Below are 21,885 nucleotides of genomic sequence, written 5' to 3' on the forward strand. Positions count from 1 at the left end.
TAATAAAAGGATGTAGCTATTGTTCCCAATTTAATGGTTCTCCATACACGATTTCATTTTGTAAAAAGCAAGATAGGGGCACCTGGGTGGCAAAGTCTTGGTTAAGCATCCGACTTCAGCTCAGGTCGTGATCTCACGGTTTGTGAGTTCGAGCCCCGCCTTGGGCTCTGTGCTGACAGCTCAGAGCCTGGAGCCTGCTTCGGGTTCTGTGTCTCCCTCTCTCTCTGCCCCTCCCCTGCTCATGCTCTGTTGCTCTCTCTCTCAAAAATAAAGAAAGATTAAAAAAAAGAAGAGCAAGATAAATGGGGTTATAATCTTGTAGGTAAAAAAACGAGGTCTTTATTAACACGCTGCTGTTGTCACTTTGTGATCTATTTGTCTCCCACGTGTTAGCTTTATTACAGGAAGCTATGATCGGACGTGTAAACTTTGGGATACTGCATCTGGAGAGGAGCTTCATACCCTGGAGGGCCACCGGAATGTGGTTTATGCCATAGCATTCAACAATCCGTATGGGTAAACAGACATTCAGTCATTCACTTCTTCCTCATTAATGCATTAAATCCTTTATTTTCTCTCCATTTATTCATGTCTTCCTCTGTTTTTTGGGGGGTGAAAAGAAAAAGAGAACTAAAATTTCCAAGTGCCTGGATGTGTGCTTTGAAGGCTTTTTAAATACCCCTTTCGGTGCTTAAAGGAGTTTGGGGATACATCTTCTTTTTCTCACATAAAGTATATAAAGTTCAAGGACCTTTCTCAAAATCACGGGGTAGTTAAGAGGCGAGCTAAAGTCCCAAGTTCAAGCAGGGCTGAGTCCCGTCCCCTGGGAGTTCTCTGACAGGCACTTATGTCCTATTGATGTTTAGAGCACTGGCTTCTGGAGAATGTGACATACCCCCAGAGCATGGTTTACCTTGTTCAGAAGTTAATTTACAGTCTTAGCTGAAAAAAAAAAATGGATCCAGTAGCATTCTAGATAACAGCACAAGATATAATAGCATTTTTTTAAAAAATTTTTTTAACGTTTATTTATTTTTGAGACAGAGAGAGACAGAGCATGAACGGGGGAGGGTCAGAGAGAGGGAGACACAGAATCCGAAACAGGCTCCAGGCTCTGAGCTGTCAGCACAGAGCCCGACGCGGGGCTTGAACTCACGGACCATGAGATCATGACCTGAGCCCAAGTCAGACGCTTAACCGACCAAGCCACCCAGGCGCCCCTATAATAGCATTTTTAAACCAGCCTCTAGTTAACTGATTCAACAGATGAACCAATGTTCTCTCTAGCTCTCCTTCTGCATGACGTACTGCTGGTACCCAAGGCTCCCTGGATATTTGCAGAAACGGGGCCATCCACTGGTGTGCTCAGCTTTTCTTCCCACCGGTTAGGTCTAAGTCTACCATGAGTTACTTGTATTTGTCCATAAATCTGCTTATGTTTCTTGTGATTTCAACTTTAATGATCGAATTGAATTAAATAGTGCTTAAACTAATGAAATATGCATGTGAAAAGAAAGCTGTTATTTTTTCGTGAAAATGTAGCCAAGGTAAATCTTTGAAAAATTGCTAGTGAGTGAAGTTGTAGGTGAGGCCAGTGTAAACATTAGAAAATGCATGGAAACATTTCGAACTATCTTTGTACTCAGATGGTCCTACAAGTGTGTCTAAATTCTCAAATTGGAACTTGTAGAGGTTGGATATGATTTCTGTAAGGCAGATAATGAGCTCCAGGTAGCCAAAGAAAAAGCCTTTGCCTTGCGTATTTGAGTAAAAGTTTTTAATGTGTGTCTTTTTTCATGACTGACCACTGTGACTTTTTCCATTCACTAAGCTGTCTCAGTAAATATGTCTCTTTTATGATAGTAGTATGATGACTAGAACACAACAGTAAATGGCTTGAAAGTTAGAAGAGAAAGGCCAGTGGGATTTCTCTTGGTGGAGGTTGTGAGGATGATGTGCAGCTCCAGCAGAAGCTTGGAGGTGGAAAATAAAGGAGGCGGGAGGGCACCCTGGGGGAGGGCACCCTGCAGCTCCACGGCCTAGGTGGGGCTTTGCCCGGCTCCCCCAGTGCCCCTGGCTCTCTAGTGGATGTTTCCTGGTGAGAATCAGAAGTGGGTGAGGTCAGAGCGTTCTGTGTAGTTTGAACTCTGTTCTGGACAACTGAGTTGTCATGAAGTCTTTGTGTACAGAGGAGGGACGCAATGCAAGTGCCATTTTGGGAGGGCTGTTCTGGCAGAGAGAAGGGGTCAGAGGGTTTGGATTGGGATGAAACAGGAGGCAAGGAATTTAGTTAGGAGGCAGATAAAAAGATACATTCATGGGATGATGAGAACAGTCTAGGGTAGTGGCAGGGGTGATAAAGGGAATCCTATCAAAATCTGATCCACTTAAAGTAGAAATTTTATACCATATATGTTAAAAACTTGATATGTAGATTGCTAATGTCATTATATCTTTCTAAGATGTAACACAGTTTAAATCATATCAATTGTGATGGCACAATCAAACTTAATTGGTACATTAAAATGATTAAGTATTCCAATTACATTACCCAAAACTTAACTTTGATGTATGCAGTTTTGCATTGTAGAGAATGATAGTTTTTATAATGCCTTATTGCACCAACCTGTGGGAGAGAGATTTAATTGACATTATAAATGATAATGCTTTACCTCTACTATAATTCCTACTTTACTTGCAGTGTTATTTAAAGGACTTTAACAGTATGTTCTGCATGATATAATATAATATCCTATAATATTATACTTACAAGACAGGATATTTTTGCATATCTATCTTAGAACAAAGTTTTGGGGGGATAGAGAGGGGAGGAACTCTTCATCTTTTGGCCTTTCTATTGGATTCTACCAAGACCCCCTGACAAAAAACTCGCTTGTCCAATTACATAGTCTGATGATTTATGTATGGATTAAAGCAACCTTTTTCACAGCACTTTGGGGCACTGGGGTTTCAGCAGAGTGAGTTCAAGATTCAAGATCGCCACCAAAGAATGAGACGGTGTGTGTGTGTGTGTGTGTGTGTGTGTGTGAGAGAGAGAGAGAAAGACAGAGACAGAGACAGAGAGACAGAGAGACAGAAAGACAGAGATAGAGATAGAAGAACCAGGTTAGTTCTTACATGTTTTATACATTGGGTCAGAAGTAAGCTTTGATTCTATAAAGTAATTCTCAAAACTATGAAATCAGTGTTATCTTTTATAATGTAGTGGTGAATGGGTGTAGAGAGCAGTGTGTGATCCAACAGGAACTGAGAGAGAAACAGCAGCAACTTGAGACAATATGTCTGAGGGGGAGGAGGGCTGGAAAGTGGAGGGAAGGAGCTGACAAAGAGCACACAGTGCTCTCAGCATATCTGAGCAGAAGTTGGACATCAGCAGCTGATGAGAAACGCTCAGACCAGATGGGGGGGGGGTTAGTGCAGACTTTGGGTTGACAACCAGCCTTGAGTGTTAGGAAGCTCAAGTTGGGTGGGTGGGTGTTCTCCAGAACAGTCTGTCCCTGGAGCATGGAGCATGGACAGAAAGGACCTGACTCCTTTAGTATCAGAGACCACAGAAATACTTATGTGGGTGGCCTGAGAGCGAAGGAGAGATACAGGGCATTAATGTTAGTTTGGATAAAATATAAATCCTATGACTGTGCCAAGCACATAGAATTTGCTTTAAGATATATATTTGGGTCTTAAGACCCAATAAGGGTCTTGAACAATGAGCTTGCAGTATAACCGGTGACCCCGTTGGGTGAAGCATTTTAATGAGTTGCTATAAAAGACAGGGGTCAATGGTAAAGGAAAAGGTTTAGTTCCATGGTCAAAGGTTAAGCGGGCCAACCTACTCTTATCTATCTGGTGTCGATAGTAACCCTGCTCTGCAGTGTACATGGAAAGCCTCTTGTTTGAAAGGGACTGAGGTCTCACCATATTTCCTCCGAAAACCGTCTTCCTTCACCAAAGAGCTGACAATTGGAATATTAGCAGCATTATTTTCCCAAGGAGACACTAAATTCTCAAAAACTCATCTAGCCATGTGGTTCATTGGATTTATACCTTTTCATTTTTCTTCTTTTAAATTCAATGTTATCCTTGTCAGTAGATCTAATAGAATTTTTCCATTTCCTGCCTCTCATACATTTTTAATTTCCATTTGGTAGGAGTTTTCTAAACTAAAAAATTTACCATATTCATTGTGCTAGTTTAAAAACTGATTGTAATCCCAAACATAAATTTATACTTTCAATGTAAAACATTTTAAATTAAATGCATAATCTTATATTATTGAAAAATTAGACCTTTAAATTGTTATCCACCGAAACAAACATAAGATTGTTTGTTGTTTTAAAAACGAAGTAAATTTCTGAGTAGATACAGACCTACGTATTAATGTCTTGTCTTAATTCAGTGTCTCATATAGTGTGTTTGAATTTGTTTTCAAAATCTACATTTGTTTTAAATTTTAGTGACAAAATTGCCACTGGATCCTTTGATAAGACTTGTAAGCTATGGAGTGTAGAAACGGGAAAATGTTACCATACCTTTAGAGGTCATACAGCAGAAATAGTGAGTATATTTATTTTGTTATATTTTTTATGTTCTTGTTTTCCTTCTTCTTCTTCTTCTTCTTCTTCTTCTTCGCTTTTCTCTTTCTCTCTTTTTTAATAGACTTTATTTTTTACAGGAGTTTTATATTCACAACAAGACTGAGTGGAAGGTACAGAGATTTCCCATATATTCCCTCCCGTCCCCCCAAAACCAAGCATGTCCCTTTATGAACATCCCCCACCAAAATGGTACCTTTGTTACAATTGATGGACCTATGTCAACACATCATTACTATTTCTTTTTAGGAGTCCATTATATAAAAGTGGTGGCTCTACCTTCATGATTAATTTTATAATTCTATCCAGTATTTTTAGTTTACACTTATTTCATATGGTGACATTTATGTAAATTACAAGCTATTCGAGTGTTTATATATTAAAGATGTCGTTCAATAACCTGCATCCTGCATTGACCAATTAGATGTGTAATATGATAAACATTTAAGTGCAATATCCAACCTGACTTCTTTTTCATTGACTTGCTTTTGAAGGATTGACTTGATGGGAGTTGATAAAATTCTTAACATAGCTTTTAAAGTACCTTTTTTAAATATATATATATAATATATATATATATATTATATATATTACATATATATATAATATCACGGGATATATTTAGGCTGATTGTTTCCCAGATATCGTTAGAATTCAAATTTGCATAAATAGTTTGATACTCTAAATAGCTTTCACTATTGGGAGGCCTTGACCTTGGCCAATTCCGTGTTACAGCTTATAACAATTAGTGAGATAATTGGCACCCTATGGAACAAATGATAGCTTTTAAAAATAAACAAGCTGCTTATTTTAGGAGTAAAATTTATTTATATTTATCCTTCAAACTCATGGTGTACTCATCCAATAAGGGCTCATGCTATGTTTAATACTTTGCTAGACACTGGGGGATGATGCAGCGAAAAACTATAACCGACTCGTTCATTGCACTCAGTGCGCACAAAGCGCTGTCCTAAGCCCTTCACATATATTAGCTTAGTTGCATCTCATAACAACCCTAAGGGCTAGATATTTCCCCCTTTTACAGTCCAAGATGCTGAGGCATAGAGTACGTAATTTACCCAAAGTTATAAAAAAGACATAATCCTCATTCTCACACTCCCTTGGAACTTTGAAAAAGTTTTTTTTTAATATGTGGTTCCTAGGAAAACATTGATTTTTTCATAGTCAACAACATTAATCCAATAAATATTTACTAAATATTGGCTGCGTGTCGAGCCCTGACCTACGTGTTTGGCATGCCAAATAGAATCACACATAGATCTTGTCCTGCAGGGATTTTGTACTTTAGTAGAGGGAGTAGAGGCACCAATAAATAAGTTCAAAGATGCTTTGTGGGTGTGCTAGAAGTTCGTGGGGAGTTTAGTGTGGTCACAGAGGGGAGCACCCAGTAGGGGGGTGCTGAGGAGAGACTTTGCACGTGTACTCAGGACGAGGAAGCAGCACGCCCAGAGGAGGTGTGCAACGGTGGTGGGTGCTTTTGAACTCGGGTGACTCTGTGTGGCCAGAGCAGCTCTTCCCAGCCTCACCCTGGGGTGATATACACGGAATATGCCAACGTGGCCATGCAACGCACGGAGGGGAGCTGCCTTCTGCCCATGGGCAGGGGTGCTGGCTGAGGACCCCTTGTGCTGCCCAGCTGCCTGGATTCGAGGCACCTTATCTTGGCACCTGCAACCCATTCAGAGCCACATCGCATGGTGAGCATGATCGAAGTGGCCCGTAGTTTTGATTCCTATGCTATACTAAGGAATTAGGGCTTCATCCTGTGGATGGTGCCGTGCCGTTGGGACTCTTAAGCTGGGGGATCGCGTGGTCACTTTGAGTCTTTGGGAAGATCATTCTTTTGGCAGTGCGCAGCGTGATGGGAAGTAGGGGCCGGTCGGGCATCTTGTTTCCAAGCAGAAATGACAGAGGCGTAGGTGGTGGAGGAGTAGGACTGGGTCAGCAAGTAGGTGTGAGACCTGAAGGAAAAAAGGGCCCCTCGAGAGATTCCCTGATTTCAGACAGTGGCAGTACCGTTCACCAATTCTCTATATAGAAGGAAAAGCAGCTCTGTGTTCATATGACCCACGTGTCTTAGACTGATTGGTCCAAGCTGCCCGCGTGGTGTCCATCGGAGGCCCCTTGGGCCTGAATTGAGTGGCAAAGTCTAGGCAGGAGACACGGATATGTGGGTGAGTCAGTGGTATTAGGGTGGCAGCACTTCCACTGAGGAAGTGAAATTTCTGAAAGGAAAAGGGTCAGTATGGGGAGAAGTGCGATGGCATCTTGAGCAGATGGGGAAGAGAAGAACCCTCCGAAAGATACAAAAAACAGATAGGAAGCAAAAGAAGAAAAGCAGAGCAGGGTCATGGCTGCCAAGAGGGAAGAAAATATGGAGAAGAAAGGGGTCAACACTGCAGATGTCAAGGAGGTTAAGTGGGATGACCGACAGAGCCATTGGATCGGCCCTTTAACCAAAGTGGTTCCAGCAGAGTTGAAGAGTGGGGGATGGGCAGTCAGGGATTTGGTGGTGAAAGGGAAAAAGTAGTCGGCACATAGAGTCAAGGGAGGGTTTGTTTTTATGTGGGAAAAGCTCAAGCATGTTTCCAGGCCACTAGGAGGGATCTAGTCCAGAAGGAGGGAAAAATCAGTGGGCACGTGGCTCCTAGGTATGTGGGCAAGAGGGTGTCTCAGAAGGGCGAAGGGATCCCTCTGCACCTGAGACGGACGGAAGGGAGGAGAGGCCCAGGTGAGGAAGTCCCCCCCTCCCCATAGATGAGTTTTCTCAGGGAAATAGTAGGAGGCCAGGCTATCTGTGGAGGAGGGGTGAAACAGACCGGGGACAAGAGTGGGGAAAGGGACAACGTACTGAGGCAGAGGCACGTTCACGTCGGGAAGGGTGCTGAGCACACAGCTGAGGACAGAAGGCACGAACCAGCAACGCCATAACCTGCTGTGCAGTTTTCCGAAGCTGAGTGGTGACGGAGGGCAAGCGAGTGAACGCAATGGCAGTTGCTACAGTTGGTGGGAGTCTTAGGGATGGTGCAGTGGAAAGACAGGGAGTGAAGGTATCGAGGATACTGGCAGGAGCCATGTTCTCAGGGTGTCAACTGAGTGGGGGATGAGGGCCCGGGAAAAGGCAGGGGTCTGAATGAGATGGAAAATGTCCTGGGGATGGCTTGGTGAGGAAGGAAGCGGAAGTCCTGGGAAATTGTAACTCGGGATTGATGTATTGGTAGTGAATTTTGTAGAGGAAGTGATGTCAAAGTCCAGGGTGTGGCCATGGGAGCGATTATGAAAGGGAGTGCAGGGTCACGGGTCTGGGGTACTGGACTGGTGCCTCACAGGAAGGCCGCGTAGGACTTGGACTTGAGACTAAAATCCAGTAGCCAAAGTCCTTGGTGAGTGAGGGGGAGGGTTGAAAGGACTGTGAAGTTAACACCCAGGAAGCCGGAAGCCAGAAAACACGAATCTCATCTCGAAGGAGATGGGTTTGCTTTTGTTCGTGTTCTGTGGTCTGGAAGCGGGGAGGGGCGCCAGTGCCCCTGAAATCCTGAGCCGGGTGCCGTGGGAGAGCAGGAAGCTTCTTCCCAAGAGGAGAGTGCTTCGGGATTGAACCGGCACAAGGCAGGCCACCCGGATCTGATGTTTCACTGCGTGGTTTACAAAGAATTAGGCTGAATCCAAGGTGGTTGCTTCCCGAAGCTTTTCTATGCAAAATTGACGGCGGCATAAAACTCTTCTCTCTCTCAACTCTCTTCCACTTCCTGTAATTCAGGTGTGTTTGTCATTCAATCCTCAAAGCACCCTCGTGGCCACTGGCAGCATGGACACAACAGCCAAACTGTGGGACATTCAGAACGGAGAGGAAGCGCTCACTCTGACGGTACGTTCAAAATGCCGACAGCCTCCGGAGCCTTGCATTTTCATTCGCCGCCCTTTAGCACCGGCCTGTCATTTGAGTTTGTTTCTATTTTTGTGTTTATTGCAAACTGACCTCTTGGGCCTTCAGACTCTGCAGTGAAAAGAGTGTCCCGGTTGGCTTGCTGGCTCTTCCAAAAGGCTTTGATGGGAGAGCTGGGGAAGCCACGCGGGCTCTTTCCTGTGACTGGCTTTAGTCTGTAAACCATACCAACTGTGACTTAAAGCCACCGCCGTCTTCCTGGCTTAAAGCCAAGTAGGAGGAGGCTGGCACTTTCTGGAAGGGGCGGAAGTGGAGAACTTGCCAGAAGATTCCTTAAACGGATGACTGCTCGCTCCGTCCTCCACCACTCCCCACCCCCCCCAGTCTTAGAAGCCTTCTGTGTTACAAAGTCTGAAATGACAAGGGGCCAGTGGAAAGAGGAGCAAGGCCACAGGGCACCGCCCATAGCCCCGGTGCTGCCTGTCCCCACAGGGGCCTCTGTCCACTGCCACCAGGCGTCCAGCACTTGCCTGCCGCCTCTGCTTCTCCCCACCGCAGCCCACACCCCCGTACAAAAATAGGGTGATTCTCTGTGCCAATCAGTGGGAACTGCTAGCTGGAAAACCCAAGTCTTATCCTTCCAAATTATAAACGGACATTAAACACAGGACCCCTCTCCTAGGAGAGCTTTTTCCAAGAAAGTGACAAAATGGCCCGGAGAGAGAAAAAGCACCCTTTTTAACTAACGCCGAGGGATTCAGAGTGCCAGCCTTAATTAGCGTAAGCATCCTCTTTCGCTCTTCGTTCTCATCCTGTCCGAGGGCGGCTGCCTCTGCATTACCTCCACTTTCAGACACATGCCTGACAGTCCTCGAAGGACGCATCTGTCCCTGCACACCTACACCTGCCTGCCGCCAGAGAACACATTCGTTTCGTGTGTTCGGAATTGCAGTGTTCAGCCACATTTAGTTTTTTGCCATTCGGGATCAACCAGAAATTTGATTTGTAAATGAACCTTTCCGCTACTTAAAAAAGTAATATATGTTAATTTGCTACAATAATTAGAGAAACTAGGGAGACACTGCAGAGTAGAATCTGCTGCAGAGAAGGGCTTCTTCGGATTGTCTCAGGACGTCTGATGCATCAACCGTAGACAGGGACCAGGTGAAAGTCAGGCCAAAGGCCAGATATTTATTAACCTTTTGATGTTAAGTCATCATAAGAATATCCTTTAATTTTTTTTTCAATGTTTATTTCTGAGAGATAGAGAGAGAGAGAGAATGAGTGAGGGAGGGGTAGAGAGAGAGGGAGACACACAATCCGAAGCAGGCTCCAGGCTCCGAGCTGTCAGCACAGAACCTGATGTGGGGCTCAGACTCGTGAGCTGCGAGATCACGACCTGAGCTGAAGTCAGACACTTAACCGACCGAGCCACCCCGGTGCCCCAAGAATATCCATTTTTTTAAGTTATTAACTTTATTTCACAAACTTGCCTATTGTTAACCCATAAAGCGCACAGCCCTTTTATTTTTTTTATAATCATTTTAAGTTTATTTTTTGAGAGAGAGAGAGAGAGAGAGAGAGAGAGAGTGTGTGTGTGTGTGTGTGTGTGTGTATGCAAGAGAGCTTGAAGGAGAGGTAGAGAGGGAGGGAGACAGAGAATCCCAAGCAGGCTCCACACTGTCAGTGCAGAGCCCAACACGGGGCTCGATTTCACAAACCGTGAGATCATGACCTGAGCTGAGATCAAGAGTCAGATGCCTAACCCACTGAGCCACGCAGGCTGCCTGCATACAGCTCTTCTAAAAGTGTTTTTAAGACAATGTGAAAAAATCCCTCTGATTTCCCAAATCATGCTCTCGCCCTGTCTATTCAAACAGAAACAAAAATTTAAAAAAACAAACAAACAGCCGTACTATGTAAAATTGACTTGATTTAAGTGTGTAAGTCAACTTTTAGAAAAATTTAGTCAAGTGCCACTTTCCCTAAACTGTAGTTTTCAAACATTTCCCCGGAAAGAAACCTGTGCCCATTTGCAATCTCTCCCTATTGCCACCCCCAGTCAACCACTAATCTTTTTTCCCCCTATAGAGTTTTGCCTTTTCTAGCATTTTCTTATCAACTAGGATATTGTGCATTTGTAGGGAGTGTTTTTCCACAGGTGTGCATGACGGTATCCACTCTCTTTCTAGGGACATTCGGCTGAAATCATCTCTTTGTCCTTTAACACCTCGGGAAACAGAATCATCACAGGGTCTTTTGATCATACAGTTGCAGTGTGGGAAGCTGAAACTGGAAGGTATTCTGTGTCTTTAGGAATATTAAAACCTGTGGGGCGCCTGGGTGGCTCTGTCGGTTAAGCGTCCAACTTCGGCTCAGGTCACGATCTCATGGTTCGTGGTTCGAGCCCCACATCAGGCTCTGAGCTGTCAGAGCCTGGAGCCTGCTTCGGATTCTGTCTCCCTCTCTGCCCTACCCCTGCTCATGCTCTCTCTCTCTCTCTCTCTCAAAAATAAAATAAGAAAACATTAAAAAAATTTTTAACACCTAAATCAGAGGGTTAAGAAGACAATCTTTGCCGTTCATTAGTTTAATCTTATATCTATTAAGTGTGCTTTGGATTCTATAGGAATAGGACACACCACAAATAAATTAATTCATTATTTAATGGTATTTCCGATCCATAAAACATGTGTATTTTCTTAGAATTCTGAGCAAATAATGCCACACAGCAACGTACAAGGAGAATGTTAACAGTAGCCTGGGTGTATGGCTGTTACTTATTCTGTATACTATGTAATCAAATTTCAGTGGCTTGTCATTACGGTAGGCATGGGTATCAGGAGTAAATAAAATCATGGCTAATTTCCCCTACTTAATTTAGTCCACGAACTTCAATTTCCTCCCTAATTATTTTTGGTTCTAGTTGCTAAGACGTTAACTAAATTAGACTATTTGTTCTATAAAGCTCTACCTTGGACCTGTCTGCATCTTGATAAGGGGGCTAATTATCAGGGTTAGCAATCAAGATGGATACAACAAGAAATGAGAGAGAAGGAGGGGCCCTTCAGACACTCGAGGGGAAGTTTCTGAACTACCAGCGGGTCCGCTCATCCCGCTTCCAGAATTTCAGACGATCTTTATTATTTTTTACCCATGGCTTTCTGAGGTCTTGTCTTAAGTAACGTTGCCATCTTTGAGTGCTTAAAGTTTTGGTATATTTCTGCTGAAATGAAATGAGTAGCCTAGTTGACTCTTTTTGAGCTATAGTAAAGCCATCATTGTTTGGTCATCAAAGATGTTATTTTGTAAAAACCAAAGTTCAGATTCTTACACCCACAGGGTCTAGACATCATTATTTGGGCACATATCCTGACGTGTGGCATCGTTCACCAGCATGCATCCTTTCCATTCTGCAGGAAGGTGTATACCCTAGTTGGGCATTGTGCTGAGATTAGCAGTGCTTTATTCAACTGGGACTGCTCTCTGATATTAACCGGCTCTATGGACAAAACCTGCATGGTGAGCTCAAGAAACACCTTTGCTTTACAGTTCTTGTGTGCCTGCTTTTACTGTGTCAGACATTCCCTGCAACATTAACAAATCTCAAAGGTACTGTAAAATTAAGATATTAATTTATAAATGATAGTTGGCATTAAAAATTTTTTTAAAATGTTTTATTTATTTTTGAGACAGAGAGAGACAGAGCAGGGGCAGGGGAGGGGCAGAGAGAGAGGGAGACACAGAATCCGAAGCAGGCTCCAGGCTGTGAGCTGTCAGCACAGAGCCCGACGCGGGGCTTGAACTCACAAACCACGAGATCATGACCTGAGCTGAAGTCAGACGCTTAACTGACTGAGCCACCCACGCGCCCCCTTTTTAAAAAATTTTTTTTAATGTTTTATTTATTTTTGAGACAGAGAGGATAGTTGGCATTTTTAAATGTTGTTTCTGATCTCCCGAGTTTAAAGAAACTATGTAGTAAAACAATGTTAATTGAATCAGATCAAACAATGTTAATTATTACAAGATCTTTAAAAAAAAATAAAAGGCATGTTATTTTTCTTTATTCTCTCTGTTCATTTGTTGAACTTTGATTAGAGGCAGTCTCAATGAGGCTCAGCACCACGTCTCCCTGCCTTTAACTTTCTTTTGCTAAGAGCTTATGCTCTGGAATTATTATTTGATTACACATCCAATGTATTATAACCTTAGTGTACTTTTCATGTGCTGGTGTTACAGTTTTAGATCAAGCTCCTTATCATTTTATGACCTTCTTATGAAAAGAGGACACTTCCTCTCCAGTCAGCGGAGCAGGCACTTTGAGATTTTTCCTACTATCGTGGCAGATTTGTACTACCCATCCTAAATGTCTGTCTCTGATCTTCTCCTGGTCCAAAGTGTGCCTTGTTAGTTGGTTGGCTGTGGTCTCTTGTCATGAATCCAGATAGAATTAACAGAACATGTGAAAATGATACACATGATCTTGGCCCAGTTATTTAGCCAGCCATACGCATGTCATCAAGACTACTACTTGCTGTTTTTGCACTTCAGACAGGAAGTTATCATAGTCGTCTCTTTTTTTTTTTTTACTTGTAGCTGTGGGATGCTGCAAATGGAAAATATGTGGCAACATTAACAGGCCATGATGATGAAATACTAGACAGCTGTTTTGATTACACTGGAAAACTTATTGCTACTGCTTCAGCCGATGGTAGGTCATCGGTTCATACATTTAATTTATGGGGGGGGGGATTTATGCTTTGTTTGAGAAACATGTATAATTCTACACTATAGGTCATCTACCTGATGACCAGCTGTGGTACAAACCACATGTGCCTCATCTCTGTGATGTTGGTATCTATGTCCGTATGGTATTCTTGGTAACCATGGCACGATATCTGCGTCACCTCCTTGGCAACCACGTCTGGTGTTATACTCGGTCTTCACACCTCCTTGATGACTGTGGATGGTGGTATATCCTGGATCATCTCCCTAATCCTGCATTATGCTACACTGTGTTGACCTCATCAACTTGACCACCATCCACAGAGCTATAAAAAGTCTGTATTATCTCCTGTATCCACACGTGCTGCTCCATTACGTATAGCGCACTTTTGTGATGAACACACATGATGCTGTGCTATAAGTCATCTTCTCCCTTACCATTGATGAGTCTACACTGTATCTGCATCATCTTATTGGTAACCGTGGGCTGGTGGTAAACTGTGCGTGCCTCAACTCATTGAAGACCACATATGATGCTACAATACATCTCTGTCATCTTCCTGTTGACCGTGCATATTATTATGTCCATCTCATCCCTCCAGGACACAAGTTACAGGGTATGTCTACTCCAGCCCTGGGTCACCAAGTAAGACCCTACATTATACCACATCCCCTCCTGATGGCCGTAAATGATAACACACCATACTCACATTTTCTTAAAAACCATGCATGAGGGGTGCCTGGGTGGCTCAGTCGGTTAAGCGTCCAACTTCGGCTCAGGTCACGATTTCGCGGTATGTGAGTTCGAGCCCCGCGTCGGGCTCTGTGCTGACAGCTCAGAGCCTGGAGCCTGTTTCAGATTCTGTGTCTCCCTCTCTCTCTGACCCTCCCCCGTTCACGCTCTGTCTCTCTCTGTCTCAAAAATAAATAAACGTTAAAAAAAAAAATTAAAAAAAAAAACAAAAAACCATGCACGATATTCCATTTCACTCCATCATCTCCTTGATTGCTGCCTAGGAGGTATCCTCTCCTTGATAACCATGTATGGTTACCATGAACTCACCTTGCTGACAAATAAATATGATGTTACACCATGTCTTTGACATGTCACTGAAAGCTGCATATCATGCTATGTGACATCTGTCCCCCCTCATTGACAAGCATCGGTATTACAACATTATGAATACACTCTGTCTTGGGTGGTAATTTATTATACTAAACAACAGGTCACCCTCATAACTATGTATTCCTGACAAGCATGTAAGAGACTCCATGACTTCCGCATCATTTGCTGGCAACCCTGTCATTATGTCCACATCACGTCCTTGACAGCTGCATGCGATGACACATCTGCACCATCTCCTTGGCCAGCATACGTGACGCTATACTAAGTCTATGTCATCTCATGACATCACACAACCATGTGTGATGCTCTTCTTTGAGTCATCACTCTGATAATAAAGTATGATGCTACACTGTGTCATCTTCCTGAAGACTGCAGGTCATGCTACCCCACACCTGTGTTATCCAGCTGATGACCACGTATGCAGCTGCACCACGTGTGCATAATTCTTTTAATAGCCACCTACGATGCTACATTGTGTCCGCACCGTAGACCTGAGGATTACGTTTTAAGTTACACCATGACTTTGTTATCATTTAAAGACCACACTGGACGCTGCACTCTTATCTGCCTCATCTCCTTGGCAAGCTGGTGCGGTGCTATCCAAAGTCTACCTAATCTCCTGGGTAACCATATGCAATGCTGTTCCATGAGAGACCTCACCTTGGTAGCCAAGTATGATGCTGAACTGTCATCTCCCCGGAGACCAAATGTGATGCTACACTGTGTCCATATCATCCACCTGATGACCATGAAGGGAGCCACATAAGTCCACATTATCCCTCTAATGACCACGTATGATGCTATCTTGTGTCTGTATCATATACCCGACCACTATGTTTTAATTTACAGTCCTTGTCATTCTCTTTAAAATCTTGTATGATACTACACTATACCTTCATCTAATCACTTATAACCATGTATGATCCTCTGCCATATCTTCACCACTTCCTAGAAATTTATGTGCGACGCTGTAATATTTCTACCTCATCACCTCGGCAAACACGTCTTCAAGGGCCGCTATGTCTGCTTCACCTCATTTACAAAATGACATGATTCCACATCATGTCTGGATTGTGTTTTTGAAATCTGCTCCTCAGGCTATACCTTTTGTGTCATCTTGAGTGCTACGTGTGATGCCCTAGTGCCTGTCATCTCAATGGTAGGCTCGTATAACGTTACTCTGTGTCAACAATCAATAACGTTATGTGATGCTTAAGTGCTCGCTACCCTCCCTTAATGATGGTACATTCTGATTGCGTCATCTCCCTGGCAACCAGATATAATGCTACACTGTGTGTCATACCCTGATAATTACATCATCTCCCTGACAATCAAGTAAGGTACTGTGCTGTTTCTGTGTTATCTCCTAAAACACATGTATGATGTTGTACTATGTCTCATGTTCTTCCTAGCAACATATAAAGCTATATCACTTTCTTGATAATCATGTATAATGTCTATACTAGGAGAGGTTCCTTGATGACCGTGCATGATGCTACATGATATATGCACCATATCCTAGAAAACCATGCTACATTATGTGAAACCCCCTGTACAAGTATGTGTCATGCTCTACGATTACTACATCACCCCTTTAACAACCCTGCACCATGCGACTAAACTATTTCTGTATTATGTCCGTGATGATCATGTATGACGCCACACTATGTCTGTGTCATTTGGAAAACAGGATATGGTGATGCGTTATTTCTGTGTTACTTTTCTGTCTATTATTTGTGATGTTGAAATTTATGTGTCTTGTATTCCTGATCAACACCTATGACATTACAATATGTCTGTGGCGAGCCTATTATATCCACATATGACACAAGTTGTGCCTATATCGTCCCTCTGATGACCACATACGACACCGCACTGTGTGTCCTCTCCCTGATAATGTACGACACCACGCCGTATTTGCATCACTTCCCTGACAGCCAGGGTGATGCTACACCATTTCTGGTCCTCTCCTTGACGACCACGTACGAAGCCATGCTGTGTCTCATCATGTCTTGGCCAGCGAATGAAGCTATAGACTCTGTTTGCATATTTCTTAACAGTCATGCGTGATGCTCTATTATAAGGAATCTCCTGACAATCACGTATGGTGCTGTGAGATATCTGTGTCATCTTGCCCACCGCGCACGACCCTGCACTGTCTGTGGCCAGCCCACGTGATGGCATCCTGTAACTGCATTACCTCTTTGATAACTGTATTCGTTTGCCAGGGCTGCCATAACAGAGTACAACAGACTGAGTGGCTTAAAAGACAGACATTTCTCTTCTCACAATTCTGGAAGCTACAGGTTCAAGATCAAGGTGCTGGCAGCGTTGGTTTCTTCTGAGGCCTGCAGATGGCAGTTTTCTCCCTGTGTCTTCACATGGTCTTCCCTTTGCACGTGTCTGTGTCCTAATCTCTTTTTCTTATAAGGACACCGGCTATATTGGGTTAGGGAACACTCTAAGGACCTCATGTTAATCTCATATCTTCTTTAAAGACCCAATCTTGGGGCACCTGGGTGTCTCAGTTGGTTAAACGTCCGACTTCGGCTAAGGTCACGATCTCGTGGTTGGTGGGTTTGAGCCCCGAGTCAGGCTCTGTGTTGACAGTTCAGAGCCTGGAGCCTGCTTCGGATTCTGTGTGTCCCTCTCTCTCTCCCCCTCCCCGGCTCGTACTTTGTCTGTCTCTCTCTTAAAAATAAATAAGCATTTAAAAATTAAAAAGAAATAAAATAAAAAGACCCAATCTCCAAGTAAGTCAACTTCTGAGGCACGGTGGGTTGGAAATTCAACATATGAGTTTTGTGGGGACCGCAGTTTGGCCCAATAACAGCATGTATGACATACAACATGCTTGTGTCTTCTGCCTGAAGACTTCTCTTCTTGCAAGTCCCACAGTATGACATGTCTGCATCGTGTCTTTGATAATCATGCTACACTCTGTCTGTATCATCTTTTAACCTACTGTATACGATGCTACATTGTGACTTCCCCACCTCCCGAGAGCCATGGATGATGCTATACCAGGGATAAACTCCCTGAAGACAGTGAATGATGCTTCTTGACGTCTGCATCCTATCCTTGACAAAAACATGAGATGCCACACTCTGGATCATAGGGTGTGCGATTACCCCAGAATGTTTCAATACATACATAATGCTCTGCCATTCTTCCGGTCTTTGACAACCTCATAAGGGTATATGCTGGATATCCTATACTGTGTTTATATCATCTCCTTGATAACCATGGGGAGCGCTATGCTATTTTGCATCATCTCCTAGACAGCTAAGTGTGATGCTAAGTGTGGCAGTATGTGTCATGTCCATGATGACCACCATGTATGATGCTCCAATATATCTTGCCACCTGTTGATGACCCCATATGTTGCTACGCTGTGTGTTTTAATCTCTTTGGACAAGCATACATCATGCTATACTATGTCTGCCTCGTCTCTGTGATGGCCACATAGGACACTATGTCTGTGTCATGCTCCCACGAATGCGTATCATGCTGTGCTATGATTGTGTCATCACCATGTCAACACGCATAAGCCTCCACTGTGTCTAAGGCATCTCTTTGATATTCACATATGATGTTTTATCGTGTCCAATTCCTTCGTGACTCCAGGGGACTCTACGTCATGTCCGTGTAAACTTCTTAACAGCCATTTCAGGAATTCTAGCAAAGATGGAAGGCTTTTTGGGGGGGGCGTGATTTGTTCTTAGTTTTCCTGCATTTGCTCCTTGTGGCTAACATACTGTTAAGCAGTCGCGTATCTTTTGTGTTACAATGACTTGTAGAGTTTTGCCAGTGATTCATTTTAATTACACAGTCTTTATGCCACCTGTGTCTCCTTTTTAAAAATTACATTTGCATGCTTATTCTCTTACTCACTAGGACTTTTCAAAGGTGATCCTTTGATCATACATAAAGTTCTTTCTATGCTCTGGAATTATAAACACCCTGAATTTGAGAGTTCTACTTTTTCAAAGTAACCACTTACTTTTTCATCTTATCACAGAGCTTGGCTTTTTAAAAATCATCCCTTAGCTGTAATTAATCTACCCTTTTCATTTTAAATACCATTCTCACTTATACAAAAAAATCCATTCGACACAAGCAGAGAGGGTACCTACTTTGTGCCAGGAATCGTTTTAGGAGCATGGGCTAGATCAATGAGCAGAAGAGAGAGGAATCCCTTCCCTCATGGAGCTGTACTGTGGAGGGGGAGACAAGGAAGAATACCATACATGTGTTTTACGTAGAATGTGAGGATATAGAGAACGTTAGATTATAAAGAATGTTAAATTATAGAGAATGGCAGATTAGGAAGCATGTCAGGACTTTGTCAGCACTAGGGGGGCAGAAACAAGCCGGGTCTGGAGATCAGGATGCTGAGGGATGGGTAAGAATGAACTGTGCGTTCAATTCTTCTTCTTTTGTTTTCTCTACCATCTGTTAAGCCCCCCTAGCAGTGATTCCATTCTTTCCCTGTTCAACAAGACGTTGCTTCAAAAAAAAATCTTCTTCTTCTCTTTTGGCGTGTGTTGTGAGCCTCTTCCCATTGTGTCCCTTCTAAGAAGTCTTGATGCTTAGGAAATCTTGTTTACTTAATCTCTGGTTCCTGCCCCACACCCCCTTCTTAAAATTGGATCCATTCAACTGGGTTAGTTACCTGTGCAGCTACATCTGTGTGTATATATATCACCTTTTTCTTCCTCATTGGAATCGTTCTCAAGACTGAATTATTTTTTGGTGTCCTATTCATATTTCTGTCTTTCTAAAATCATAGTTTCAGACTATATTATTTCTGTCTTGCCTGGGTTTAAAATGCTTCTGAGAAATTTCGAGAATGACTCTATGTAGAATATTCACTTTTGTTGTATTAACACATTCTTAAAACACGTTGGTCACTTGAAGGTTTTTGGAATGTCCAAGTAGCAAGTTTTATATTTTTAGTCATATTGATTGTACAATAGCACTTTTCATCTACTCCTTCCTGAAGTTGACATTGTCAGAAGGGCAAGTACAAAATTTACTAAGATATTTTGTTCTTCTCTGAATGAAAATTAAGTAACCAAAATTCGTTATCTTTGCTAATTTTGCTTCTATCTAATGTTTTAATTGCACTAATTTTGCCTCTGTGTAAAGTTATAATTGCAATAAGAGAGCAGCCTTCACCTGGCTAGATAAATTTTAACTTTTTTCTGATAATTTTACTACTGCTGTTTTTCTCCTTCTACACTTGTTTAACTCCTCCACTCCTTAATTCTAAAGAAATGTATATACCTCTCCCTCCCCCTTCCTTCCTTCCTTCCTTCCTCCCTTCCTTCCTTCCACCCACCCATCCATTCACCCACCCATCTATCCATCCATCCACCCACCTATCCTGTATCCACTTAATGGGTGTCTACTGGGAGCTTGGCACTTCTGGGCACTGGAGAACATCTGGGAACAAACCATTCTACTAGCTCTTTCTGCAGAAAGGCATCCCTAATGCCTATTCTTTGCCCAGCAAGTAGTGGCTGTTGTTCCTTTTCAAGAAGGCCTCCTGAACCTTCTGTGCCCTTACACGCTTTTTGGTGTGTGGTGCTGGTCTGGTGGCTTATTTCATCCCCAACTTCTCAAAACTTGTTTTGATTCTCCCCTTTCTCTTTAAGATCTTCTTTCTGGATTCCTTCCCTGCCTTTTCGACCTTGGAACCCATTGTTTCTTCTAGTAAGCTCAGGACTATAGACGCACCCTCTTCCCCCTCTTCTCCCGCGGTGGCACCAGCTTGCACGGACAGTTTCAGGTGGTGGCCCTCGCCGCAGGAAGGGAGACAAACACACAGAGCCTGTATGTCAGAAGGATAGATATTTACATAATTCAAAGCACATGGTTCAAAGTTCTGTATTGCACATGAATTCATATGTATCTCCACTCTTTCAAAAAGGAACGGCAAGGGTTTTCAGTGCAGCCACAAGGAAATGCATTGCCAGATTGGAAGGCCACGAAGGTGAAATTTCAAAGGTGAGTTGCCTTCTCATCTGGAGCAGTTTCTTTAGTTAAAAAGAATCGAATGCATAGTGGTCTGTTGGCACTAGGGTTTGCCCAATTATCCTACTCTTTCTAGAAATCATAAAAACGATATTTTTAAGTGTGACCTCAAACTCAGCATAATAAATGATTCCTAAAATCTTTAAGACAGTTTAAGACAGCATTTTTTCTCAGCCGTCAGCAAAGGATCGAGTTAGCGGATGATACTTATTAAAGCCATTTAAGAAACTTGTGAAGTACTTTTCTCGGTCTTGGCTGACACGCACGTGTATATTATGCACAATAACATGCTGTTCAGCAAGTATCAAGTGTGCTGTGAATTCAATGCAATTGAGAAAGTGTGTCCGGGAAATATTTAATACTTCACAGTTTAAATTTTTTTTAAATGTTTATTTATTTTTGAGCGAGAGAGACAGAGCGTGAGGTGGGGAGGGGCAGAGAGAGAGGGAGACACAGAATCCGAAGCAGGCTCCAGGCTCTGAGCTGTCAGCAGGGAGCCCAACGCGGGGCTTGAACCCATAGACTGCGAGATCATGACCTGAGCCAAAGTCAGATGCTTAACTGACTGGGCCACCCAGGTGCCCCAATACTTAGTAGACTTTAAAATGACCTGTTTTGAAACTTCAGAGCTGTAGCTTAGGATTTTGTATAAGCTTCACCCATACGTGATTCACAAAGCAGAGACTTCCAATCAGTGACCTGAAGTTTAGCCATGTCCTGTGACAATTTTGGAAAGATCTGGACATGGGGACCCTCCACTGCCACCCAGTTCAGCCCAGTTCTTTGGTCTTGTACCTGAGATCAGATTTGCTCCTTCCTTTCAAAGTATCATTTTGATGGCTTCAGGTCCTGGAAGGCTGCCCCTAGACCCTGGAACTGTCCCTGTGGTGCTCCCCACCAACCCACGCCCCCCTTCCCCCCATACCTGCTGCTGGTGGCCCGGAGCTCAGGAGCTCCTGTCTTTCAGGGTTGGTCTCTAAGGCCACGCAGAGCACATCTTCTCCATAGGCTGGGGGGATGGGCAGGAAGGGAGAGAGGGAAGTGTGGATGTGGGAGACAGCCTGGGAAGAGAGCCCAGACTGTGCTTCTGAGTGGCTGGTCTAATAACTTGACATGCACGATGTGTCCTACTCAACAAGTGCACATGTTTTTGCGTATGTGTGAATATGAAGAGTTCTCAAACTCTGTATTATTGCATTTTAGGCTTATATATTTTAAAAGAGAGAGAAAGAGAGAGAGCACAAACGGGGGAGGAACAGAGAGAGAGAGAGAGAGAGAGAGAGAGAGAGAGAGAATACCAAGTAGGCTCCACATGGTCAGCATGTAGCTCCATGTGGGCTCAAACTTACAAACAGTGAGATCATGACCTGAGCCGTAATCAAGAGTCCAATGCTTAACCAACTGAGCCACCCAGGAGCCCCTCGGCAAATGCTTTTTGATAGCTTCCACTGTGCTAGGCATTGTACTGGGGA

At 43.3% G+C, this 21,885-nt stretch overlaps 1 protein-coding gene across 6 annotated transcripts in view; it reads left to right on the forward strand.

Annotated features, from left to right (window-relative positions):
- The window catches only part of DAW1 (dynein assembly factor with WD repeats 1), an 80,176-nt gene that overhangs the window by 23,275 nt on the left and 35,016 nt on the right, over positions 1-21,885 (forward strand). For all 6 annotated transcript variants that reach the window (XM_042995543.1, XM_042995544.1, XM_042995539.1 and 3 more), the window contains exons 5-11: positions 394-516; positions 4,476-4,575; positions 8,395-8,502; positions 10,713-10,819; positions 11,940-12,042; positions 13,120-13,234; positions 20,310-20,386. In XM_042995543.1, coding sequence (XP_042851477.1) covers positions 394-516; positions 4,476-4,575; positions 8,395-8,502; positions 10,713-10,819; positions 11,940-12,042; positions 13,120-13,234; positions 20,310-20,386 — 733 coding nt within the window. The remainder of the gene's footprint in view (positions 1-393; positions 517-4,475; positions 4,576-8,394; positions 8,503-10,712; positions 10,820-11,939; positions 12,043-13,119; positions 13,235-20,309; positions 20,387-21,885) is intronic.

This window comes from Panthera tigris, chromosome C1 (genome assembly GCF_018350195.1).
Source record: "Panthera tigris isolate Pti1 chromosome C1, P.tigris_Pti1_mat1.1, whole genome shotgun sequence".
Classification (NCBI taxonomy): domain Eukaryota; kingdom Metazoa; phylum Chordata; class Mammalia; order Carnivora; family Felidae; genus Panthera; species Panthera tigris.